Raw genomic sequence first — 27,948 nt, forward strand, 5'->3', positions numbered from 1 at the left:
AACACTTAAAGAGTGCTATGTGTCAGGCATGAGTCTAGTGTTTTATAATAATGAGCTCACTTAATCCTGATTACAAGATTCTGAGATAGATGCTATCATTGCCTCCTTTTTACAAATGGGGAACCGGACACACAAAGACCTGAAACAACTTGCACAAGATTAACTATTAAGTAGTGGATCTTAGATTGAAACCCAGGCAGTCTTTCTCCAAGAATACTTTTGTTCCTGCACTCTGCTGAGAATGGCTGTGAGGTTGCCTGGCTACGAAGATAAAGGCGAGGTGTTCTCTGTTCAGTTGGAACATCTCATTCAACTGCTGTGTTCTCATTTTTAAACACATAGACTTTCTTAGAGCAAAAAACAGAAATGGAACTGGGAGTGGGTGATTTCCATGGGGGTCTTTGGAACTAGATCCAAGTTTAGGAGCAGAAAGTCTGATGCTCTGCTTCTCCTGGGAACATATAAAATATTTTCAGGCTAGGCTGATTTTATCAGGCAGATGTGCTCCTGAGAGATTTGACTATTTCTTCATGCCATAAATGTTTATCAGGTCATCCAATGCTTGTATAAAAATACCAGCAAAATCATCCAGGAATGTTTATGTTCCAGCAAAGAAATTTATTGTGGGAAACAGAAGTTCTTCCCAGGCCCTATATACTTTCTCCTCTTATGGTCATATCTGGACAATTTTAAACAGGGAAGTCTGAGGTATACACTCCGGATGTTTACAGAATTCTTCCTGAGTTGGGTCAGCAAGACCGTTTTCTTTGAAACAGTGTGGCAGTGTGTCCTTTTTTATTTTTTATCTTTTTGTCATTTCTTTTATTTTAATTGAGTTTATTGGGGTGACATTGGATCGCAGAGCCATACAGTTTTCAAGTATACAACTCAATAAAACGTCATCTGCACACTGCATCATATCCCCATCACCCCAAGCAAAGTCTCTTTCCGTACCCATTTGCCCCCCCTTTGCCCACCTCCACCTACCCCCCACCACCCCTATCTCTCTGGCTATCACCACACTGTTGCATGGTCTATGTGTGTGTCATATATATGTGTGTATATATATGTTTTTTCCCCTTAATTCCTTCACCTTCTTTTATCCAGTTCCCCAAACCCCCCTCTGTACCATGTATCTAAGTTTCTATTTTGTTCATCATTTTATTTTGTTCATTAGAGTCCACATATAAGTGAAATAATATGGTATTTGTCTTTCTCTGACTGGCTTATTTCACTTAGCATAATGTTCTCTAGGTCTATCCATGCTGTCACAAAAGGTAAGATCTTTTTTTTTTTATGGCTGAGTAGTATTCCATGGTGTAAATGTCCTTCTTTATTTTTATAAAGTTTCATCTGGGAAAAGACATAATTGGACTTAAAAAAAAAAAATCAAATTTTTTGACATAATTAACATATAATATGATGCATACATTTTAAGTGTATGGAGACAATTTTAATTATGAGGTTTCTTTTTCTCTCTAGGTACACATCTAGAATGGAGACTTGGAAGACATTTTGGAGGGTCATCTTCCTTGCAGCTAGTTTTGGCTTCATCAAGTCACAGAGAATTGGTAATACATTGTATTCTTAAGTAAAAAATGATGACCTTGACAGGAACCTAATGGTAGTGACAGTCTTAAAATATTACAGGAGTGTCATAATTAACAAAAAGGAAATGGTTCTTTAAAAAGAACTTAGAATCTGGAAGCTTTTAATGAACACAAATCCTTGTTTTTCTCAGGCCTTAACTTCAAATGACAAAAAATAGATAGTAAAAAATACTATACTTCTGAATGTATTACCAGGTTCTCAAAAGCTTTTGTAAACCTGAGACTAGTCTATTGATTCTGCATTTTGCTTTGTTTCCTTTGGCAGAGCTATTCCTGGGGGTGATTGTCATCACAAGATGGGTAGCAATTTACCAAATGCTAGTGACAACTCTGAAATTTTTTGCAGTCACTTTAACAGATTGTTGGGACTTTTCAAGATGAAAGTCTCACCAAGAGAAGAATGCTTGAGTAGTCTGAAGCCCCACTGAGACAATATTGAGTTTTAAATATTCACGTATAATTACACAGACTGTTATTTGTTGGAAAAATGATATGAAGCTCTCCGAATTTTCCCTTTGGCTCTGACTCCTCTCATTTGTAAACAGGAAATGTGACAGTCAGTCTTTTCATGTTCCAAACACCTCCTCAAATGACAAAAAGCTAGTGGAGAGGTTAAGAAAGTAACACTGCATGAAAATGTAATACATCTCTCAAGTTGCACATGATGAAAGCAATACTTATTTGCCTGAAAAATGTTCTACAGCTGTGAGGTTTCCCCTGATTGGGAAGATTAAAAAACCACTTCATGGTCTGTGTGTGATCTCTTCTGAAAGAGATGTTAAGGGGACAAACCAGTTAGCCACCCCAGGAACACTCACTGAATTCTCTCCTCCTAACAGGATTGCATTTGGGAGGGCCAAAGGGAAATAAAGCTTAAAGGACTTTAAGCTCATATATTATCTGCGTTTTCAATAATCATGAATCCACTTGGATGATGTCTTTGGTCAAGTTCTCTAGAAACAGAGCCCAGAACAGGGATTTGGTGAACATGTTACTGGGAGGGAGTACTCTTTAGGACAAATCTGTAAGGGAGTGAGAGAAGTTGAGACGGGGAAGAAATGAAACAAGGATGTAGCCTCAGGTAAAAATCAAGCCTTGGCCTGAGTCATGGGTGATACTAGAGCACAAATAGCACCATGACATTGTTTCAGTTAAGACAAGGGGGGCAGGTGTGAGGTGATAATCTCATTGAGGTGTTTGGTTTTTTTTTAATTAAAAAAAAAAAAATCTTTATTGATTTCAGAGAGAGGAAAGGAGAGGGAGAGAGAGAGACAGAAACATCAATGATAAGAGAGTCATCGATCAGCCGCCTCCTGCACGCCCCCGACTGGGGATCGGACCCGCAGCCCGGGCATGTGCCCTGACCGGGAATCAAACCCCGATCGCCTGGATCCTAGGTTGACGCTCAACCGCTGAGCCACGCCAGGCCGGGCTCATTGAGGTTTTAATTTGAATTTATCTGATGATTAGTGCGCTGAGCATCTTTTCATATGTCTATTGACCATCTCTATGTCCTCTTTGGAGAAGTGTCTATTCAGATCCTCAACTCATTTTTTAATTGTATTGTTTGGTGTTAGTGTAAAGTCGTATGAGCTCCTTATGTATTTTGGGATAGTAACCCCTTATTGGACGCATATCCCTGGTAAATATGTTCTCCCATTCAGTAGGATGTCTTTTCTTTTTGTTGATGGTTTCCTTTGCTGTGCAAAAACGATTTAGTTTGATGTAGTCCCATTTGTTTACTTCTTTTGTTTCCCTGGTTTCTTTTATTAAGTTTAAGAGATGAATGGAGGGCCATGGCCAGGGATATAGTTGAAGGGTCAAAAGTTAGATTGGAACAGAGGGTGGCAGGTGAACAAGGGTAGATGGTGGCCATGAAGAAGCCAAGATGATCGTGTGCTTAGGCCATATGCATGTTAGCTATCATGGGAGAGCTGTGCAGGCAGGCCTGTGGGTTGTAAAGGCACTAATTTGGGAGAGAAGTATTTACAGCCAGTAGCTGTCAATTTTGTAATGTTTTATTTTAAATTGACTCTCTTCCCCAGTCTGCAGCCAGGCCTCTGTGGGAGATGTTGTGTTTCTAATGGACACAAATATCAACCCCCGATACACCCGCAATGTGCGGAACTTCTTGTACACCATGGTGAACAGCTTCAATGTGAGCAGAGAGAACATCCGTGTGGGGCTGGCCCAGTACAGTGACGTGGCCCATTCGGAGTTCCTACTTTCCACGTACCACCACAAAAGTGATGTGTTGAGGCACATCCGGAGGTTTCCATTGAAACCTGGGGGTACTGGAGGCAGCAAGATGGGCCTGGCCCTGCAGTTCCTTCTAGATCACCACTTCCAAGAAGCAGCAGGGAGCCGGGCTAGCCAGGGAGTGCCTCAGGTCACCGTGGTCATCAGCAGCAGCCCAGCCCAGGACCCTGTACAGGTACCTGCTGAGGCATTTAGGAGGGCTGGCATCCTGCTCTATGCAATTGGTGTCGGAGATGCAGCTTCAGCAGAGCTCAGGGAGATTGCCAGCCGTCCTGTGGAGAAGTTTGCCTTTTTAATTCCCAGCTTCTCTCATCTGGGCAGCCTCACCCAGAAGCTGCAGAAGGAGCTCTGCAATACTTTGGCAAATGCAGCTCAACCTGTTGACCACGTCTCTCCAGGTACAAAGTCTTTTCCCTTTCTTATTTCTGATTTAGAAGTCACAGAACTCAAGGCCTTATCTCTAATTCATCCCATGCACTATCCTTCTTATTTTCCATATGTGTGAGTATTTGATTTTAACATTCAAATTTTGCTAAGCCATCTGTACTCTATGCTCTTCTCCAATCATGGATCTAAACTAATCAACTCTCTCTCTCCTTTTTTTTTTTTTTTTTAAATCCTGTGGGCTTTATGCTGGTTCTATAAAGTCATGTAGTATAAGTCCATTTTTGATGAAAGAAACATTTGTTCCTATGGTATTATTATTCCTAGATTAATTTACCCATAGTGCCTGGATGGAGGGCAGAGGAGGGGAAAGGGACATAGAGGCCCCAAGAGGATCTATGGCTTTTTTACTACCAGGAAGCCAGCTTATTTTACTGCTAGTATGTTGTTGTAATGTACTGGTTAAGGGGATGAATTTAGGGAAAAGAAAGATCTGGGTTCAAATCCCCATTCTCCACTTTCTGAAGGTGTCATCTTGAACATGTTGCCTTATCTCTCTGAATCTATAAGTTTTCTTTCTAGGATGATAGTATCTGCCTCAGAGAGTTGTTGAAAGCATGAAAGTTATGTAAGGTGCTTATCACAGTGCTTAGCCCATCAGAGATGCCCATAAGCATTACAGTCATTGTCTGTGATGATAAACTTGTCATCAGCTTTGTACTTCTGTTAGTGGTGATGGGGCATAAACTGGTGAAAATTCTTTATACAGCAATTACTAAACTTTACTAGAAAGCACAGAACTTTTAACAGAGAAAGAGGAGATTGTTTGTGGGTTCCATCAAAATCCCCTAGAGGATAGCGCCTTCATTTCTTATTCTTTAATTTGATATTTCTACATAGGGTGGGCGAATTGGAAGAAGACCTAAAACTTATGAACCGTTTGATTCCACAGGTGTGCAGTGGTAATATTGCATTTGTTCAACCAACTTATATATCTTACTTTTGCATAGTACTTCCAGATGTACAAAGAGGCTTTACATACATAGTAATAACTAGTTTTCTTGGAGCTATGTAGTTTTCAAAACTTGTTTGCATTGCCCATCTGGTAGATAGATACCTAATGTGATTTTTGTTAGATACAGGGCAATTAGTATTATTATTTGCATTTTTCATGTAAGGAAACTGAGGCTAAAGGTAACATAACTGATGGCAAAGCTAGGACTTGATCTCAAGTCTTTCAGAGCAGATCCACTTCAATAGAAAGGTGTCTTAGATTGTGTCCCCAGGAACAGAGCCTGAGACAAGGATTTGAATGTATATTATTTGTTATGGAACTCAGGGCTGTCTTGACCCAAGGCAAGGAGCTAGGCTTTCATATATTGTAGGCAAAACAGCTCCAGTACCTGAAGAGAAGTTCTCCAAAGATCAGTGTAAAGAAATAGTAAAAATGGATCCAAAAGGACCTGGGCAGAACACTGATCTTGTCTGCTACAGTAGATTATCTTATCCTCAAAACAATCTCATGAGATTGTGAGGGCTGGTATAAAGATTTCAGTGCTATAGAGAGAAACTTGAGTCTCATAGAGGTGAGTGATAAATAGGTCACAGGGCTGCTAAGTGGTAGAGCTACAGTGAAATGTATCATTGAACCTGGGATACATTCCAGCTTTCTGACCCGTTAGTGCCAGCACACTCCTAGAGATGAAGTTTATTCCCACTGGAGAGAGTACATCCCGTTCTCAGCATGCTGCTACATTTAGAGAAGTGTCTTACTCTTAAAGAGAGTTAAGGGATTGTCTAAGTGGATTTCAAGGTTGGAGGTATCAGCTGAGCACAATGGAAGTCTCAGAAGTTGACGGAGTGGAGGGAAGGAAAGGCACAGGGGATGCTGTTGCTTTTCTGAGCACAGTGTCACTCGGGGTATTAAGGACCACTGAGTATAGGTTGCCTGGCATTGCTCTCCCTTTTTGTACACCTTTTGACTCCAAGGGTTCTAAGCATTTTGAGTGAAGGTCCACAGACTGTCCCTTTTGTTCTCTCTGTTGCAGCTTGCAGAGAAGCAGTCCTGGCGGATATTGTCTTTCTAGTAGACAGCTCAACCAGCATCGGACCCCAGAACTTCCAGAAAGTGAAGAACTTCCTTCGCTCTGTCGTCTTGGGGCTTGACATCAGTGGTGACCAGGTCCGAGTGGGCCTCGCTCAGTATAATGACAACACCTTCCCAGCCTTTCAGCTGAACCAGTACCTTCTGAAGAGTGTGGTCCTGGAGCATATCCAGAATCTGCCCTACCGTACAGGAGGCACCAACACAGGGGCTGCCCTGGAGTTTATCAGGACCAACTACTTGACTGAGTCGGCTGGCAGCCGGGCCAAGGACAGGGTTCCTCAGATAGTTATTCTGGTGACAGATGGGGAGTCAAATGATGAAGCCCAGGAGGCAGCTGACAGGTTGAAGGAAGATGGTGTTGTTGTGTATGTGGTAGGCATCAATGTCCAGGATGTCCAGGAGTTGCAAAAAATAGCCAGCAAGCCATTTGAGAAGTTTCTCTTTAACACTGAAAACTTCAACATCCTGCAGGATGTCTCGGGAAGCATTCTTCAGTCACTGTGCTCAGCAGTGGAGCATAAAATAAGAGGTAAGAAGCTGTGTCGAACCCAACATTCCAACCATGGTGCCTAATTACAATATGATCCAGGATACACTGAGCGCAGTGGAAGGTAGGAGAAGGAGCTGCCCGCTATCCCTGGAGAACCCGGGGGAGACTTGCTAGATGAAGGAACACCTGAGCTGGGGATTGAAGGATGAATGAAGTTCTCATGGGTAGAAAAGAACACCCTGCCATATTGGTAAGAGGAAACAGCGTGGGTTTTGAAGTCCAGAAGACATGTTTTTTTTTTAATTCTGCCTTTGCTACTTTCTAGTTCTGTGAGCATGGACAAGCAGTTAAGCTTCACTTCAGTTTTCTCATCTGCACAATGAAGATAATAATACTTGTCTAGTAGGATGGTTTATGAGGACTAAATCAGATAGAGTACATAAAAATCTCTAGCACAAAGTAACTGCTCAGTATAAGTCAACTTCCCTTGTCTCCTTCATTGGTGAAAGAATAATTGGAAGAGTCTAAGAGGGAGAGAGCCTTGTGACAGTCTCACGTGGCGGAGGTGAAAGTACAACATGTACAATGTTACGTATATAGAGTACCTCTTCCTCTTATGCCCCCCCCCACAAAACCACATTCAATATCCATGAGATCTTAATTTGATTTACTTTGTCTTCTGTGTCTTTCCCTCCCCCTTTCTCTCTTCAATTCCAGAATTCACCCAGGCCTATGCAGATGTGGTCTTCCTTGCCGACACCTCACAGAACACATCACAGGCTAGTTTCCAGTGGATGCGGAATTTCATCTCCAGAGTGGTTGACTTATTAGATGTTGGCAGAAACAAGTACCAGATTGGGCTGGCTCAGTATGGGGGTCAAGGTCATACTGAATTTTTGCTCAATACCTACCAGAGCCAGGATCAGATGATTGCTCACATCCATGAACACTTTGTCTCCCGGGGTGGCTCCAGGAGAACTGGCAAAGCTCTGCGATACCTTCATCAGACCTTCTTCCAGGAGGCAGCGGGAAGCCGGTTTCTCCAGGGCATTCCCCAATATGCAGTGGTCATTACATCAGGCAAATCTGAGGATGAGGTCTGGGATGCCGCACAGACACTGAGGAAGAAAGGCGTGAAAGTCATGTCTGTGGGTATACAGGACTTTGACAGAAGAGAACTGGAGGGGATCGGGACCCCACCCCTTGTATATCAGATGCAAGGACAAGATGGAGGCAGACAGGTGATGCAAGATGTGAGTATGGTGATCCAAGGGACTGGGCAGCCCGAGTTCAGGACAGATGCCGAGAAGGAGACTACAGTAGGTAAGGTTTGGTCTCTAGGTGTGTGAGCCACTGAGAAGTTTCAGCATAGCAGGAAAGTCTGGGGAAAGGGCAGAGAAGGGGGGTATTCTGGATTCCTCAGCACTGGCGCACTAGCCCAGGTGGGTGGGGAAGGGGAGGGGCATGGAACTGCTTCAGGCACAAACCTTGTATTAGTTAACTATAGTCACAATGATGCTGCATAACAAGTCATCCAAAAAGGCAGTGAATGAAAATAATTATTTATTTTCACAGCTCTGCTGGGGCTCAGCTAATCTTCTTTGTGTTCAACCGAATGGCCTTGCTAATCTTTTCTGGGCTTATTCACAGATTTGGGATTTGGCTGAGGGTTGGCTGATCTCCATTTGGCTATGCCCCATGGCTTTCTTCTTCCTGGCATTATTAGGCTAATCTAGGCATATTCTTCCTATGGTAATTGTAGAGTTTCAAGAGAGAAAACCCAACTGCATAAGCACTTTTGAGACCTCTGCTTTATCATCTGCTAACATTCCATTGGCCAAAACAAGTCATATGGCCATGAAATCATGAATGGAGCAAGAAAGTATATTTCTATCAGGGAAGTAAGGTGTAGGGAGTAAATATTTCTGAACAATAATCCATGTTACCATATGCCTTTTCCAGGAGAATTCAAGGTTCTCCCCAGAGATTAAATAAAGTCCTTCCCTAGGTTGGCATTCAAAACACTCAAAGGAGATGCTACTGGCATTTGGGGTGGGAAAATTCATAGTGTAGGATTGTCCTTTGCATTGCTAGAGGCCTAATATTCCTGGTCCCTGCCAGGAACATCCCTGAACCTTATGACAATCCAAAACACCACTATATATTTCCAAATGTCCTTTGGGGATGGATACCACTGTTGGTTGAGGATCACTGAGCCTTAACTCCTGCTAAGTTCTTTTATACATTCTAACCACTAGCCAAGCTGAACTACCCACCATTTGCTGTGTATGTGTAATTCTTTCCCACCTTTGTCTCTGCCCTGAATACGCTGTACCGTCAGCCTGGAATACCCATAGTGAAAACTTCATCCTCTAGTTTTTTTGTTTTTTAAAAAAATATATCTATTGATTTCAGAGAGAGGAAAGGAGAGGGATAGAGAGATAGAAACATCAATGATGAGAGAGTCATTGATCGGCTGCCTCCTGCATGCCCCCCCTGGGGATCGAGCCCACAACCCGGGCATGCACCCTGACTGGGAATCGAACCCCGATCACCTGGATCCTAGGTCAACACTCAACCGCTGAGCCACGCCCGGCCAGGCCACCCTCTAGTTCTTAAGTTACCTTTTTTTGTGGAGCATCCCCACAGCTAGAAGCTTGGTGTAGCTTCTATATCCCCACAACTAGAAGGTAATCCGTCTCTACTATCTCTGAACTTTCATAGCTCTGCCCAGACCTCTCAACATCTAGAGCTTGAGGGTGTTTGGAATTTTATAGGTGGAAAAGACAAACACATATGTGAGACAAGAAGAGGAAAATCCAAGTCGAGCTAATAAAGAATTAATAAGCACCTTGCAGACACTGTATCAAGTAGAAAAAGAACAGAAGGAGGGTGTCATGGAGAACCTGGGAGGAGCTGTGTTGGCCCCTCAATAATGGGTGTAATTTTAATGTGTAGGGAGAAGGGAGGAGGGTACTCTTGGTAAGGGGAAGAGCATGAGTAAGGGTGTGGAAGTAGGAATGGGCTGGGTGAATGTGAAAGAAGGTGAAAAAATGGAGCTAATTGGGATTGGGGGAAGATTTAGAAGTAGCAAAGGATGAGATTAGATCAGGTAGAATGAACCCTGATTATGGGGACCTAAAGGCACTGGGAAGTGGCAGTAGGCTTTTAAGCAGGAAAAAAAATGACATGATCCAAATGGTCTTTAAGGAAGCCTTCAGCGTGCAGGCTGGATTCCACGTGACACCTCCGACTCAGAAGGACTTTGAGGCTGTCCATATAGGGAGGATGCCTGGGTCTAGCCATTGGTGGCTCTGATAATGAGGAAAGGGCACTAATCCTGATGACGGCCTGAAAAGAAGATAATAGTGCTTGGTACCAGCAGGTGAAGAAGGCGAGCTGTTAGGGATGCTTGGAGTTTCTACAGAAGGTGTTTTAGACTTGGCTAAAATAGGGGCAACTCCCTTTTTTAAAATCTAGGATTGAGTTTTGGTTCTTTGTAAAAAAGGACCCAAGAGGGAGAATTTTAGGATACCAAGAGACCAAAGATAAGTCAAAGGATCATTCTGTTGGCCCTATATGCTGGTCTCCAAACTTTGTTTCATGATATTCAACTGTCTACACACTGGTTTCAGCCTCCTGCATATGTGGTTTTGGCTCTCTGCTAGGGAGATTTTTATTTTTTCCTACATCCAAGCAGATTTGGACCTTTTTGGTATGTGGACACAGTGGGCTGTTTTTGTTTGTTTGTTTGTTTTATAGTAGGCACTGCCTTAAATTGTGAGAGAGGTGTTTGGACTTCTCTTAGGAGTTTAATGCGGTCATAGCTCCTCTACCCCATTAAAGGCAGGTTGGAGGGAAGGTTCTTTTATAGCAAAATAAAACAGCCATTAAGCCCAATTTTTGAACAAAGATTTTTGACAGGAACTTGTGATATTTCATGTTGCCTCTGCTGCAATAATATGAAATTTATAGAGAAAGGTGCACAAGTTAATGGTCACAATTTACTATTCCCAATCTTCTACCAGGACAAAGGAAAAGTTATTAAATCCAGGAGGTTTCAGGCCTATAAAGGGAATTTGACCCAGGGTTTCCTGAAACTAGAAAAATGGAGAAAAAACTAGACAAGCAAGGCTCAGATGCTTCTAATGGACACAGTGAATTGAAAAATGACCTTAAGGCACTTTCTTGTGGATATACATATATTTACATATTTTGCAAGTGATGTGAATACTCTTTCATGTGAAAAATTTGGGGATAAGAATGAACCCTGTAACGCTCTTTGACCATCACCCCAAATGATGGTCATAAAGGCTTCCACTAAATTCTAAAATGTATTAATGTAAATTAGTATAATATATATTATTACAATTTGTAATAGTAAATATTACAGTATATAAAAATAAATATATAATTATTGTGGTATATAAAAATATAGCATAACTTTTATATACAAAATGCACGTTGTCTTTACTATTCTGTTCTTATGCTAAAGCCCTTCTGTTTGTTTTTGTTTGTTTACAGCATGTCCAACTGCTATCCCTGCTGACTTAGTATTCCTCATTGAGGACTTTAGCAGGGATAGGCAACTCAATTTCCAACAAGCTGTCAGTTTCTTAAAGACCACCGTCAGCTCTCTAAGCATTCTTCCCGATGGTGTGAGAGTTGGCTTGGTCTTCTACAGTGAGGAGCCACGACTTGAGTTTCCACTGGATGCATTTCACACTCCAGCCAAAATCTTGGAGCATTTGGACAGATTAACCTACCAGGGAAAAATAGGAAGGACCAAGACTGGTGCTGCTTTGGATTTCCTAAGGAATGAGGTTTTCATTCCAGAGAAGGGCAGCCGGTCCAGGCAAGGTGTGCAGCAGATAGCCGTGGTCATCACGGAAGGCTTCTCCCAAGACAACGTGTCCAGACCAGCCTCTCTCCTCCGCAGTGCAGGGGTTACCATTTATACAGTGGGCACCCAGCTTGCCTCAGAGAGTGGGGACCTGGAGAAGATAGCATCGTATCCTCCTTCGAAGCATGTCGTCACCCTGGAATCCTTTTTCCAACTCTCCACTGTGGGAGGCAAGATTAAAAACAAGCTCTGCCCTGAGATTGCGCGTGGAAGTGTTTCCATTACTGGGATGAGCAAAGTCCTGCAAGAAGGTAGGAGGACCTCTTCCAAATTTTGTGTGTATGTATATATATATAGAGAGAAAGGGGCACAAGTTAATGTAAAGGGGCACGAGCCTTCAGTGATGTGTGTGTGTATATATATATATACATATATATATATATATATGTATATATATTTTTATCTTTACTCTCCTTGCTCCATACACCTACTCACCTCCTCTACTCCCCACCACGCCCCATCCAAGAAAAGATTTTGAAGTCAATTTATTAAAAAACAGAAACACAAAACTTATAAAATTAAGGTTATTTCGTCTTGATTCCAAACTGCAGAAGGGTGCGAAGTGCATAGTGAATACTCCCCCCTCTTCCTGTCTTACCCCTCACCCACTTTAACAGCTAGATGACAACATATGGATATTTACAGTAGAAGCTCTAGGGATCTGAGTATGGATTGACCAAATCTTAAGCCACATATAGCAGGAAATTATTTCTAAAAAGATACAAATGTTCTTGAAATTTTATACTTTTGACTTAAAAAATAAAATGACCAATTTCCGAATCTTTTGTGAAGGGCCAGTCCTTCTTTGAATATGAGCCCTGCTGACTGGAATTCTGAGTATTTTCTTCATCCATCACTCAAAAATGTGTTTTCTATAGTTTCCAGTTTCTTTACAATGAGAAGATAACTTAGCCACTTTTGAAACAACCTGAGTACAGAAATACTGATTTTCATGATCTCAAAAATTCAATCTTTTATAGTGCTATCTAGTACACCAACAATTTCTTTGATAACAACTAGCCTCTATTGGTTTTTCTAAGCAGTTAACCTGGTTTTCATGGATGCAATAAACCTCTTTTATTCACACTCATATCCTACTGATTTGCACAGTATTTGATTTGCTATGTAATTATAATAACAAAACTGCCATAAACAGGCTAGGGACAGACCCATGTCGCCCTTGGTAAGCTTATTCTTCCACTGAGCAAAGCAGAGCTTTGTGGTGTTCAATTGGGAGCATCCAGGGGGAGGGTATTCAGTGCATTGCTCATGTGTTGCAGAGGGAAGGGAGAATGTTGGTTACCTGGGGAGCCACTTAAGAGGAGGTTAGTTAGGAGACCTCCTACTGTGTACGCAGTTAAAACAAACAAACCAGAAAAAAAAAACAGCAGTAAAATATGTGTACCTTGGAGTCAAGTTGCCTGAATTTTTAAATCCCAAATTTGCGACTTACTGGCTGTTATAATAAATATCTTTTTCTCTGTCTGTCTACTTGTCTATTTTTGTCCACCCATGCTAGTATTTCTTAGATTCCAGTCAGAATTATAGAAAGGAGATGACAACTTGAAATGTAGATAATTAACTTAAAAATTCAAGGTTGTGATTATATCTTTAGGGGAAAATGACTGAGGTTTTGTTTTTTTAACAATTACTAATGATCTTGTAATTTTTTCATTACTTGTGCTGAGGTCTAGAGACTTAAAATAAATAAATCCCCATTTTTTTCCTTTGGCCTATATTTTTAGTCTCTTTCTCTGTCCTAGGAATGAGGAACAAAATTGTTAAATATGAACTTCATTTCCTTGTGCACCCCTTACCTCTATTCCATAGGAAAGGAGAGAAGGCTCCTTTTCTCTCTTAATTCACAAAGAGTATAAAGACTTGAGAGTTGGTTTATTTCCCAGACTGCATAGCAGCTAAAAATAAACCTGGACTAGGAAAATCAGCCCAAAATATAGAGGAGTTGGGGGTAACTTAGAGGTAAATAGAAGTTGGGACATTTTTAGCAGAATTCTGCCCTGGCTGATCATAATGTTCATAATATCTACCATTTATGAGTCATCTGTTCTGTGTCAGGCACTCTCCTAAGCACTTTGTGTATGTAATAGACGTGGATGCTTACAGCTGTAAGAAATATCTTTCTTTCTACTCCCTCCCCCTCAAATCTTCATCTGCCAAGATTCACAAGAATGTGTAATGCTCTTGGTTCCTCTGGACAGTGCAAAGGCCCTGGGCTGCAGTGGAGCCTCTTTGGGCCACTGCTGCCTGGGGCTGGCTCTAGAGATGTCACTTCCTGCCCAGTGGCCCTTTTCTCAGACTCAGGCTAGCTATCTACCTGTCAGCAGTTGGTGCTGGGTTCCAGCAAAGCCCGAGTATCTGCCTTCTTTTTTCATAATTTTCCCTTCATTCTTCAAGCATTTGACAAACACCATAGGGGCAGATCACTCCTTTCTGTGTCCTTCTAAGCCACACCTCCTTCCAATGCCTGCCCCTCTAGGGTAGGGATGCCCAGTTAAATTTGAAGTTCATTTAGATAAACAAGAAATACTCCCCCCCCCGTAAAGTATTTTATTTTATTTTTATTTATTTATTTTTTATTGTTGTTCAAAGTATGTCTCACATATTGGCTGGACCAAGGTCCCCCCAGATGAAAGCATGAGTGATGGAGCCCAACTCCCGCCTCAGACCACGTCCCTTTCGGCCAGGGAACATGAAAAGGCTCTTCATTCTTCCCTGGGTCAAGGGAATCCAGACATTAATGCCTCAAGGCTGGGTTACCCTTATTGAAAGGAGCAAGGAGAAAGTTATATCTCATTCTTTTTGAGGAATCTGCTAGGTGACAAAAATAAAACACTGGGTGCTCTTAAACATGAATTTTTAATACTCAGCTCTGCTATGTTTCCATACTCTTATTTAATCCTCACAATAAACTCACTAAGCCTGCTAGTAAGCGGTGGACACAGGATCCAAAGCAGAAAGTTTTAAGTTCATTTAAAGTAATTACATTAAATTAAATTTAAGAAAGTGTTCATATATTTTAAAAAGTGTGACTTGCGTGGGAAGCAGGAATATTAGATACGGAGATAATTCACAGCGTCAAATATGCTCTGATATTTTACTTTTAGCTTGTTCTCAACTTCCCCGTTTAAGAAACGTCAAGTAACATTTAGTAAATGTCTCAAGTGGGGTTCACCAGAAACCAACTGTGGGACAAGAATCTGGTTGCAAATGATTTATCCTGGAGATCACTCTGGGGCCCACTGGCCGGGGAGTGGAGATGAGAGAGGAAGGGGTGGCAGCCAGCCTGGGCTGAGTTAGTGGGCAGGTTATTGCTGTAGCAGCTGGGGCTTGGTTCTGCTGGGGACTACTCGCCATCTCACCTGGGTTCTAACGGGCTGCTGCTGCTTCTTATTGTCTAGGCTGTATGCACGTCGAGAAGGCAGACATTTACTTCCTTATTGATGGGTCTGGCAGCATCAGACAAGACGATTTTCTTGAAATGAAGGTGTTCATGAATGAGGTGGTAAAGATGTTCCACATCGGGCCCGACAGAGTGCAGTTTGGAGTGGTTCAGTACTCAGATGGAACCTACAGTCAGTTCATCCTTAGCCAGTATCTCAGCGTGGCAAGACTGAAGGTAGCCATCGATGGCATCCAGCAGAGGGGAGGCGGCACCATGACCGGCGAGGCCTTGAGTAACATGGCCCAGATCTTTGCAGACACTGCTCGCCGAGGCGTGCCTTGGTATCTCATAGTCATCACTGACGGTCAGTCTGAGGACCCGGTGGCTGAGGCTGCAGAGGCACTGAGGGGAGTCGGAGTCATCCTTTATGCTGTTGGGGTCAGAGATGCTAACACCACTGAGCTTAAGGAGATAGCTAAAGACAAGATGTTTTTCGTGCACGAGTTCGATTCATTGAAGGCCATCCAACAAGAAGTGGTACAAAGCATCTGCTCCTCAGAGAGTAAGAATTTTTTCTTCAGTCTCTCTCTCCAAATATATATGTCTATTCCATGAGAATAAGCTTCCTTCTTGAAGTGTGGATTCACTAGTACATAAGGGAGTATTGGACACAGAATGACCGTGACCTGGAATGAACCAAGCCGGTCAACTTTTATGTCTTTATCATACAGCTGTGTCTATTTCGAGATAGTTTGTGCTGGGTCATAGAAAATTTATTTCATTGACTTCCTCTTCCACCCCCTTTAAAAATATTTTTATGTTGTATATATACCACCTCAGATTGTCTCTGAGGACTTGTAATTAATTGGTTTCAGTCTCTGAGTGAATGTTCTGTTCTGTTCCTTTCCGCCCCCAGACTGTAAGAGTAAGAAAGCTGACATCATCTTTCTGATAGATGGTTCAGAATCCATCTCCCCAAAAGACTTTGAAAAGATGAAGGGATTCATGAAGAGGATGGTGAATCTATCTTATATCGGTCCTGATGAAACTCAGATCGGCCTTTTGCAGTTCAGCACCACCCCCCAGGAAGAATTCAGACTCAACCAATACTCCTTAAAGGTGGATATTCACAGAGCCATCTCAAATGTTCAGCAGATGAATGATGGCACCCGCACTGGGAAAGCCCTGAGTTTCACCCTGCCGTTTTTTGGCAGTTCAAGAGGAGGGAGACCCAGTGTTCATCAGTATTTGATTGTGATCACTGATGGGGTCTCTCAGGACAATGTAGCCATACCAGCCAAGGCCCTCAGGGACAGAAACATAATTATCTTTGCCATTGGGGTGGGAGAAGCCAAAAGCTCTCAGCTTTTGGAGATTACTAATGACCCTGGCAAAGTGTACCATGAAGAAAATTTTGAGTCTCTGCAGAATCTGGAGAAGGAAATTCTTTATAAGGTCTGCATTCCAGAAGGTGAGTGACAAAGTGTTTGTTATTTAATCTGCAAGCCCATCAGAGTTGTCAGGGACCCAGTTGGCTCTCTTAAAGTAAAACTGATCCTTCTAGCTGGGGGAGGGAAGGAAGGTCACCTGTGGAGAGGACAACTGGACTGAACTCCTAATACTGTGGTTCACCTTCCCCTGGGGATTCTTTTAAATCATTCCCTCGCTGTCTCCACTCTGGCCTCCAGAGACCTGAACTTCCTCAGAATTCTGTCTCTAGGAAGTCCTCACAACTATTACCTTTATTCCTTGTAGATGGATGAAACCAGACTGGAATGCATAAACAGAGCTTACTGAAGATTTGGGCATATGAAAGGGAAATAGAAGCAGAGAATAATCGGTTAGGTAGTAGTTTATATGAAATAGAACACATTCTTTTCTATGTGGCTCTGTACAGGCGTCTCTCCACTTTGTCACTAATCTGCTTCCATATGGCCTAGGTCATCCTCAATCCCATTTTATCTCCTCAAGCTTTTATCCAAAACAGCAAGGTCCAGAGACAAGTGTTCCTCTTCATAATGGTCTGAGTCTGTTCTTCTGATCTTATCTCAAGACTTGCCTTTCAGTGGGTGATTGACCCAGAGAATACCTTCATGGATGACTGTCTCTTCTTCAGACAGGGAGTGAGACTCTACAGCAAACCATATGGTAATTAGGATAGCTAACCTTTAGATGGTGTTTTATTTTGTGCCAGTGGCTGTTCTAAGGGCTTCCATATATTAAAAAATTAAATCTTCACATAGCCTTATTGAACAAATACTATTTTACAGATGAGGAAAGCAAGGCACAGAAAATCAGGTTATTTGGCCCAAGTAAATAGCAAAGCTGAGATTTGAACTTGAGGAAGTCTGGTTCTAGAGTTTGTGCACTAAATACTGTTTCATATTGCCTTTTGGTATAGTAGTAGAGTAGGGCATAACAGGGCCTCTCAGACTTTAACATGCATTTGATTCACCTGGAGATCTTGTTAAAATGCAGGTTATGATTCAGTAGTTCTGGGTTAGATTCTGTATTACTAACAAGCTCCCAGGTGATGCTGATCTTGCTGGTTCTCAAATCATACTTTGAGCAGGAGGCTAGTATCATATGGCATAATGAAACATAGTATAATATAGAAGAGTGTTATATAGTATGATATAATCATGTGTCACTTAACGACAAAGATACCTTCTTTTATTAAAAAAATCATTTAATATTTTTCAGTTAGAGCTGACATACATTATTATATTAGTTTCAGGTATGCACTCCAGTGATTAAACATTATATAAATTATGATAAATCTCATACCCATCTGACACCATACATAGTTATTAGAATATTATTGACTATATTTGCTATACTGTACTTTACATCCCCGTGGCTATTCTATAACTACCAATTTGTACAATGAGGATAGCTTCCGAGAAAAACATCCTTAGTGATTTCATCTTCCTGTGGATGTCGTAGAGTCCACTTACACAAACCTAGATGGTATATCTTACTACTGTAATTGTAGGTGCTAAACTTTTATAGGAATGGTAGCGCAGTGTGTTTGCTTACACCAATATCACCACAAACAAGTGAGTAATTGTACTTTAAGTCCCACTTAGCCATTTGGACTTCTACTGTGCATGTGCTTGCCTCCCCTGTTTCTCCCAGCCTTCCCTCCCCCCACCACAATCCAGTACCAAGGGTGGGCTGCTCCCTACGTGGGGGATGGGAGGGGTGATAATCCTCTTGGTGGGCCAATGCTGCTATCCCCTGGAGTGTGTAAAGCTGTAGCTTCCTGGTTAAACAGGCGTATGCTCCCTAGTTGATTATGCTTAATAATGTCTAATTCCATTTTCTCCTTTTATAAAAATAATATCTTGCTACCTACTCTAACAATAGTAGTATAGTATAGAATAGCATAGAATGGCATCAAATGGTATAATATGCTATAGTAATGTATATATAATATAGTGAAGTATAGTATAGTATGGAATCATATAGGAGAGTATATAATGGAACCCATAAGCCCAGTATTCCTGCATCAACGCTATGTGAAGCATGTGCATTATTACGATATTCAGTTTCCATATAATCATGAGAAAAACAAAGGAGGTTAAGAAACACAGATGGGAAATAATGGAGGCAGGGTTTGACTTCCCAGCGGTTTGGTGTCAAAAGCTGGAGGCAATTTTCTAGAGCATTAAATTAATATTTTTGTTTATAGTGTCTAAAGAATATCACTTTGCAGTATCCTTGGTGAACTCAGAAATCAATTGAAAAGAGTGCATGTGTATAACATGTTTTAAGTAAACATGGGTTATGGAATGTCCTGCATTAAGCAGTTCAGATTCTTTAGAAATTAAAGTCCTATTTTTGTGTTCATATGCACCTGGGTATTATCTGGGAGAGGAAAAGAGATACAGGATTCCAGCTTCTCTTTTCAGTTCATTTTGCACTGTGCAGTAAATTAGGATTTATATTTATCTTCAGCTTTGTCCTTTGACTTTTTTGAGAAAATTAGCTGGATACTTTAATAATAGCTGGAATCTAATTAATTCTAGACTTCTAGAATCATAAAGCTGAATCATAAAGACCTTAGCGGTTATCTGGCAAGGTTAAAGCCCTCTCCATTAACAGGGAAAGAAAATGCTCCTTGCATTACAGAATAAAGTCAGCTGAAAATGTCCCTGTGGAAGCAGTAAATTAGAAATGTTGGAATAATATACCATACCTCAAAAAGGAAATTATTTTTTTCCTGAATTCAGATTCTATATAGAAATGGGATTTACATCTGTGGAAACTCCTTTTGGTGAATTTCGATTAGAGATTTAAAAATCGAAACAAGCCCTGGCCTGGTGACTCAGTTGTTGGAGTGTCGCCCCACACACCAAAAAGGTGGTCAGTTTGATTCCCAGTCAGAGCACATACCTAGGTTATGGGTTCGATCCCCTATCAGGCTTGTATGGGAGGCAACTGATTATTGTTTCCCTCTCTCTCTCTCTCTCTCTTTCTCTCTCTCTCTCTCTCTCTCTCTCTCTCTCTCTCTCTCTCTCTCCCTCCCCCCTTCCACTCTCTCTAAAATCAATAAACACATCCTTGGGTTAGGATTTAAAAAAAATAAAAACAGAACCAAGAGGTTTTATATGAAAGGAAGGGAGGGAGGCATTTTCTATCTTGGCAACTCTAGAAACATATTTGGCTAGCTAGCCTAGAGTATGATATTTAGGGGATAGAAAACTCATGGCTCACCCCTGGATCTCAGGTCCCTGAAAAACTGTAAGTCACTGTTTATAACACTTTTCACTGGTGATGGGTCCAGTATTTATTTTTCTCAAAATTGCTCCCCACCCCCAAATACACAGTTTTGTTTTAATTGATTCTGAGCCAAATACTCTAAAATGTGCTAGTCTAAGGAGAAAATGTCCACATGTCCTGGTTTGCCCTGGACAGTCCCAAGTTATGTTTTTCCAGAAGTAATTAATAATAGTGGCCCTTTTATGGGCAATAAGTTACATGTTAAGTCATTCATTCAGATTCTAATCTAGGTGCATCTGTGACCATCAACTTTTACCTCTTCAGTAGAATTTTGTGGATAGTCTTTTTTTATATGTGTGTGTGTGGCTATAGACTGAAAGATCAAAGTTCAAATTCTAGCTACACCCTTCCAAGAGGGCTTACAAGTTTTCAGGTAGAAGAAACAGAAAATTGGAGAGATCGTCAGTCCTGGTCTTTTCTAATATGCTCCCCTGAAACAAGGTATATGCATGGGTGATGAATGAGGAAGACAACTTCCAGGGGAAAAAGAAATAGTACAGCTCATGCTGAAAGAGACTCAAGGCTCACTTCTAGTCCCTTCTTTTTTCATTTGTCAAATATTTAACGAGCATCTATCTGTATTAGGTTACTGGGAAAGTAAGATGATATAGTCCTACTATCAAGGAATCCTCATTTGGTGGTAGAGAAGGTCAAGTAAAGTAAATCAGAGGCATTTGATAATTCAACTGGAGGAGTTGAGGACTTGAGTGAGAAAGAGCTTTAGAGAAGGGGTTATTAAACTGCTACTTGAAAGATATGTATGAGTTAACCAGACTGGGGTTGAGGGGATGGGAAAGAACACTTCAGGTAGAGGGAATAGGATTGCAGAGTGTAGCGGTATGAAACAATGTCTATTGTATCAGTTAGCTTTTGCCGTATAACAAACCATCCCCTAAATTAAACAACAGCCATTATTAAGCTTATACTTCTATGGGTATTTTGGGGTTCTTTTTTCAGGGCAGTCTTGGCTGATATCTTCTGGGCCTGGTCATGCATCTATAGATGACTAATTTTATTTTTTCTCCTCTGCCTTCAAAGGATGCAACCTAGATTTGTCTGTAGGAATCGATATCTCCACTCCCACAAGGCAAAATCAGAAGAAGCTTCAAGGGTTACTGCCAGAGCTGATGCAACAGTTGGCCTTGCTTACTAACATCAGCTGTAGTCAGATCAACACAATGTTTCGCTACTTGGTTCCTGGATCAAATGGCCAGCTTATCTTTGACTCAGGCTTTGAGAAGTATAGTGATGAAATCATTCAGAAGTTCTTGGTTCATCAGGCTGCCACAAGCAACCGTATGGATGTGGATTTTTTGCAGTCCCTGGGAGATAATGCTATCCACCTCTCTTCTGCTAAAGTGAAGGTGATAAATGTTGAGAACCCATGTATGGAGCCATCAGGCAGGGTCTGGGGGATAAGGCTTTTGAGACTGAGGCCAATTAAACTGTTCTTCACTGGAGATCCTGCACAGAGGAAATCCATAGTCTTACCCAGTAAAGACCAACAAGAAATGTACTTTCATTCAGTCAACAAATATTTACTAAGCGCTAGAGGCTCTATATTGAATAATGCCAGTAGGGAGGAAAGCATAAAGTCCTTGTCCTCAAGTTGTCCACAGTTTAATGATCCAGATTCTTCTATGGAGTGGTCCATTCCAAAGACCAATGGAAGATATCTTGAGATTCCCTAGCTCCTTATGGCCACTGATTTCCATGCAGAGTAGAACGCGTTATTTTTCCATTCAGCACCTTGAACTGTCTTTAGTGCTAGCCGATGTCTCTCTAGTGCACCTCTTCCCTTCTGAATGCCCCAAAATTTTACACCCATAAAGGCCCATAGGCATTGCAAGATCTCATGTGGCATTCAGAAATGACATCTCCAAGTTTTAGAAGTTATATTTATTTTTTCCTTCAGTCATGCATCCACTGAATTTATTTCTTGACTAGTATAATTCATTTTTAAAATTAAAATTTTCTATGAGTAAAGGTAACACATTTTAATTATAGAAAATGTAACTTTTTTGGTATTTTTATATTGATAAAGATGAGTATTGTAAGAATTTTTGGAAGATATTTTTAAGTGAACATGTGAAGCTGGTCCAAATTATTATTATTATTTTTTGCGGGGGCGGAGAGCTGAGGGGAAAGTTGAAGTAAAAATGAATGTGTAATAAAATGAATAATGGATGGGTAAAAGGGAACAGGGTGAAAGGCTGGATACAACCAGAAAAGCTAGACTTATCCTTGCATTTTAAGGAAATGTGCAATTTATAGCATCCATCTTCTCCATTTCCTTCTCCTTCCCCCTCTCTCTCTCCTTTCCCTTCCCACTTCCTCCCCCCCCCCCCCAAACAACAGGTCCTTTTAGTATTTACAGATGGACTGGATGATGATTTAGAGAGACTGAAGAGAGCATCTGAGCTTCTCCGAGGCAAAGGTAAGTGCACAGAGTTGCCCTGTGTGGGCCTCACCCCTCTCACAGGGGCTGAGATCCTCTTACCGATTTCCAGGCATCTCTGGACTCTATTAAGCCTACAGGCTGTTAACACAGGTGATAGGAGCTCAGTGCCCACCAGGCTAATACCCACTTTCCCTCTTTGGATGAATCAGGGGGCTATTTAGGGCTGAGACAGCCTGTGGCTACACATCCCTGACACTGACCAGGGGCTCCTCTGAGACAGGATCAACAAATTACCGGCCTGGCATCTGCTGTTGAGGGTGGGGAGAGGGGTGAAGGCGCAACTCCTACTCCATGGTGAGTGGGTGCTCCTTGCTCTTTGAGGCTACCTAGGCGCCCATATGTCTCTTTTCCCTGACATCTGGAGTCAGCCTAAATCTTGGCCTGGCTCTTTCCACTGCCCTTCCTCCCTTGTTTGCTCCCTAACTCTTCCTCCTTCTCCATCTCCCAGGGCTGCTGCTAGTCTATGTGGCATCTTTGTGAAATTAGAAAAAGAGGCCCAGTGCTCTGGGTGGGTGCAATCCTGTGCCTGGGCACCTGGCTTGGTGAGTGGTGTGTTGGCTGCATTTCAGCATCCATCAGCTCCCTCAGCTGGGTGTCCTTGGGCAGCACCTTCTGTTCAGCTGTGTCTGGTTACTCTGGACATTCCCGGTGTGTGCCACAGAAAGGCTCTAGAGCCAACTCTGGATGAACAGCCAGCAATGTGACTTGTTCAAGCTCCCTTCATCTTTCCCCCTCCTCAGTCGAGTATGTTCAACATGTTCTGGGGGTGATGTTTTCCCTTGGTTAACGATATGCTGGAGTATATATTCTTTATGACAATTTGCTCCCAACAACATTTACCAAATAGATCGCTACTGGAAGTTTAAATTGTTGCAACTTTTCTGGAAGAGATTTGGGAGTCTATGACAAAAGACTGCAAACTTTGCCAGTGTGCTAGATCAGCAGTTCCATTTCCAGGAGTTTATTTTCAGGAATAATTAAGAATATCTATGAAAACTTTTAACCACAAGATTGTTAAGCAGCTTTTTTTTTTTTTTTTTTCTTTGCAAGAGCCAAAAGCTGATGTGCATGTGAATTTACTATTCAAAATACTGACACTAATATTTGTTCTGAAATTCTAGAAACAGTGATTTCTAGCCAAATTTCAGTGTCCTTGTTCATTTGTTCTCTGTTATGTGGACAAATCCAGATGAAATGTTAGTGCCTGATTCAGTAGAATAGGCTAAATTATGCTGTAATAACAAACAACCTCCAAATCTCAGTGGCTTAAAGTAGCAAGAATGTATTCATTTTATGCTCCATACCCACTCATACATGTGGCATCCTCATCACTCAAGGACTCAGGCTGAAGGAGGGGTCTATTCCTGCGGCAGGAGAAAGGAAATGAGGCAAATTGTTTCCTTCTCTTTACATGTCTCCCAGGGAGTGACACATATCACTACTGTGCATATTTAATTGGTCAGAGTAAGCCATTTGGACAGTTCTAACTTTCATGAGATAGGTAATATTTTTATAGGTAAGGAATTGAGGCTTAAATGAGAGTTTATAACTTTCCCAAAGAAGTAAAATCATATCATGTCCCCTTAAGGAGAGGAACCAGAATATTTGTGAACTGTCCCAATGATGCCACAGTTTCTAAGAGTAAAGCACAAATCTACATCAGGAATGGGTTTAAAAGGATGTAACCCAACACAATAACAAGTGAAAACCCTGTATGAAATAAAAAGTAGGCACTTTAAGGGAATTATGAAAGCCCTTTGTGGTTCCACCTAGCTGCTTAACTTTCAGCTGGTGGGATTGAAATGTATTAGACCAACTCTTCAAGAAGGAATGCCATGGGCTAGTTTTGATTTTAACAAAAATAGAAAGGGTGGGGTGATGGAAGAATATCTGGGGCCAAGACAAAGGCAGACCATTCAAAAGACATACAAGTAAATTGCCTACCTGCTGGTTTCTTAAAGGATTCTCTGGACTCCTCATGATTGGCCTGGAAGGTGTACATAAGTTGGAAGAGCTTCAGGAGCTAGAATTTGGCAGAGGATTTGCATATAGTCAACCTCTGAGCACCACACTGCCATCCCTCCCAAGTATCTTACTGAAGCAACTTGTAAGTATTTTTTTAAATGCCATCCACAGGGTTTTAAAAATCCTGAGGGAATTTTGTCTCTTTAGTGTGTAATATGGTGTAGGTTAACAGATGAAAAAAAATATGTGATATGGGTTATGTCTTTCAGGACACAATTGCAGAAAGAACATGCTGCAATGTGTATGCAAAGTGTTTTGGAGAAGATGGACACAGAGGTGATGGTGGGAGCCCTGGGAGGAAGGTGAGAATTTATTGAGTGTGGATGGGGGAGGGAGAGAGATGACATTTCAAGTAGATGATTGTAGGTGACTACATACCAGGCTCTGTGTTACACCTTTAACACAGTTTTCTTCTAATTCTACCCTCCTAATAAACTTTGGAGGTGAATGTTATTTAATGGGTTTGAAATTGATGCTCAGAGAGGGACCATCACTTTCCCAAAGTTACACAGTTATGAAGAGGTATTTTTGAATTTAAACCCCTGTCTTCCTGACTCACATTATTTCCACTCTATTAGATACTTCCATAAGTTATCTCACTGCACAGAAGTTTTTACTTGTCTCCAAAATTTTCATTTGTCCATCTTCTGCTTTCTTTACAGTAGTCAATGCTCCTTTCCCCCCTACCTAACCTCCCAGTCTATAGCATCACACTCTGAGGAAAGATACAATCACTGGTTTACTAGGGGTTAATTTGCATCTCTCTGTTAACTCTGAGTTAAGTGGGAGAGAATTTACTGCTTCACACTTTTATGAGTGAATATCTCATTAGAAATGGTCCTCAGACATCCAGGGACACAAGGTTCCATTCTCATGGGAAATATAGCTTCATGATGAGGTTAGAGTCACAAACCCACAATGTAAGCTTGAATCACCCCCCTTGGCTTTGCCCATGGTTTTACATGCTCTCTTTGTAAGGTTTTCCATGAAGTTGTTGGAATGAGATCTATTGACTTTGGGGATCAATCTTAATTTAGAGTAGTATAAACTGTGTAATTATTTTTTGAAAAATAAATTGCAATTATGCCTTAGCACTAGCTTATTTCCCCCCTCACATTGTTCTTAGGTCATGGGTCGATGCTCAACCATTGTGCAACACTGGATAGGCCTTCATATTATTCTTAAACATCACACTGGAAAATCAGAAAATCAAGCTTGGGAATCTCTTGACTTTGTTTTTTTTTTTTTGAAATGCAACTTAAGGACTATGCCTCAGAGGTCAAAGATGAGAGTGTTTTGACTTTTTGACTTCTCTGCTCCTTCTGTTTGTTAAAATTTAGTGGTTGGTTATGTTGACTTTCATATCTTTGTTGATCACAAATAGACTATGGCTCCCATGTCTTATTACCAGTTTTTAGACTAAACAAACACATCTGGCTATAAAATGGTAAGGCAAACTCTCTCAAGAAGAAATGGTTTGTGTTTTTAGGTATCTAAAAAGAAGTTAACAAAAAAGAGAAAGAGACTAAATAGCCGAGTGATACAGAAATAAGTAATATGGTTGCCAACACCTTTGCTTACTGATGTTTTGTAGAACAAGGTCAAAGCCCTCTTTAAGAATAACAGTTTTCCTTAAACATTTGACTAGAAACTAGTTTTGCTTGGATTTTCACAATAGAATGGCATAAGAAGTTATTTTAGAAAAATAAAAATAGGTTGATGTATCAATTATTAAGACAAACAGGTATTCAAGTTTTCCTTAAGATAGACCATGAATACTTGTTTCTATATGTCTTTGTGCACTGCACTCAATATTTAGTAGATTCTCAATAAAATGCCAACTCAGTGAGACACGGTGATCTATTAGTAACAATTTTTCTTTCATGTAGCTTCCAGATATGAAGAATTTAGAGTCCAAGTTATTTATTTTGATTTCTTTTCTTTTCAGGGAGAGAAGGGGCCTGATGGATTACCTGGTCATCCCGGTGAAGAAGGGAGACATGTAAGTACTAAATCTTAATTGTTTTCTTTGATGGAACACTAGCAATACTTAATTGCACTTAAGTCATGAACATTTTTCTTACCTATGCCATTTAAAAATGGGTTTAAAAAGATAAAACGGGTTTAAATGTATGTAAAAATAACCACTTATTCTAACAAATGTCAGGTGGGCAAATTGTGTATAGATACATAGTCTCTAGAAGGTGTTTAATGAGGAAGTGTTTTGTTTTTTTACTGAGTGAATTCGTGATGACTGAAAATGTGGCCTGCGTCTGATGTGCATGCATGTAATAGTAGTTGTTAATCTTGAGCTAAATTGCAGGTAATTTGTTACTGTTAATGACTTAGTCATGTTTGTAAGTGGTTTAACTAAATAAATGGAAGAGAATCAGGCCATTCTTAGAACTTGATCCCTCACATGTCTTCCTGAGTGGCTGAAAGGAGATGGAATTATGGTTACCCTTACCCACTGATAGTTTGTATAGATGCCTGGATACATCCCTGGGCAAGGGAAAGTTATCTATCATATGATTGCCTGTGGAGAAAAATGTATATTAAAGGGAGAATTGTTAGCTAGGGGACTGAAATATAGTAGAGATCATATTTATTATATCATATAAATATCAAAAGGATTTTAAAACTCCATTGTTTTCAGTTAATTTTAAATATGGAAAACCACTTCACCACAGGCGTCTATTTTACAGTTGATTTGTATATACCACTGGTTCTCAAGCTTTTTGTTTGTTTGTTTTGTTTTAATTTATCTTTATCGATGAAAGTATTACAAATGTCCCCTTCCCCCCCCCATTGATCCCCTCCACTCTGCACCACCCCCTCCAGGCCATCACTACACTATTGTCTGTGTCCTTGGGTTATGCATATATGCATATAAGTTCTTAGGTTGTTCTCAAGCCTTTTGATCTCAGGATATACTTTTTTTTTTTTTTTTTTTTTTTACTGAGGACCTTGAAGAGTTTTTGTTGATGTGGTTTCTATCTATTTTTATTTACCACACTAGAAATTAAAACTGAATTTTCAGTGATCTATTTTATTTCAAAGTAACAAAAATAAAACCCTTAACATAAGTGACATACTCTTGTATGAAAGTAATGATATTTTCCAAAACAAAATATATTAGTGAGGAAAGTGGCATTTTTAAAACATATTTTCAAATATCTTTAAGGCCTAGCTTATTGAGCTAGATTCATATCTCTGCTTCTGTATTCAGTCTGTTGTGATACCACTGCTGTGTGGCCCCTTAAAAACTCTATTATATACTTGGGAGAGCATAAAAATAAAAAATAAAATAACATTTTAGTGTAATTGGGAAAATAGCTTTGACTTTGTGAGCACCCCCTCCCAAAGGGTCTTGGGGATCTGAGAGGCCCTTGTACCAAACTTTTCAAACTGTTGGTATATACAAGCATTAAAGTCTCCATTGCACATTGTTTTATTATTCTGAACGTTTAGGCGCCCAAACAGAAAATAAGCAGAAAGTAGAGAGAAATGCACCTGCTGAG

The 27,948-nt window shown here is 40.8% G+C and overlaps 1 protein-coding gene across 1 annotated transcript in view; it reads left to right on the top strand.

Moving 5' to 3' along the window:
• Positions 1 to 1,495: 1,495 nt before the first annotated feature.
• The window catches only part of LOC107546063 (collagen alpha-4(VI) chain-like), an 82,860-nt gene continuing 56,407 nt past the window's right edge, over positions 1,496 to 27,948 (top strand). Inside the window, exons 1-12 of the mRNA XM_087824617.1 lie at positions 1,496 to 1,571; positions 3,656 to 4,267; positions 6,302 to 6,889; positions 7,568 to 8,173; positions 11,375 to 12,004; positions 15,173 to 15,718; positions 16,073 to 16,627; positions 20,980 to 21,305; positions 22,300 to 22,378; positions 24,364 to 24,509; positions 24,637 to 24,729; positions 26,376 to 26,429. Coding sequence (XP_087680743.1) covers positions 1,496 to 1,571; positions 3,656 to 4,267; positions 6,302 to 6,889; positions 7,568 to 8,173; positions 11,375 to 12,004; positions 15,173 to 15,718; positions 16,073 to 16,627; positions 20,980 to 21,305; positions 22,300 to 22,378; positions 24,364 to 24,509; positions 24,637 to 24,729; positions 26,376 to 26,429 — 4,311 coding nt within the window. The remainder of the gene's footprint in view (positions 1,572 to 3,655; positions 4,268 to 6,301; positions 6,890 to 7,567; positions 8,174 to 11,374; positions 12,005 to 15,172; positions 15,719 to 16,072; positions 16,628 to 20,979; positions 21,306 to 22,299; positions 22,379 to 24,363; positions 24,510 to 24,636; positions 24,730 to 26,375; positions 26,430 to 27,948) is intronic.

The sequence above is a fragment of the Miniopterus natalensis genome, chromosome 15 (assembly GCF_054644295.1).
Source record: "Miniopterus natalensis isolate mMinNat1 chromosome 15, mMinNat1.hap1, whole genome shotgun sequence".
Lineage (NCBI taxonomy): Eukaryota > Metazoa > Chordata > Mammalia > Chiroptera > Miniopteridae > Miniopterus > Miniopterus natalensis.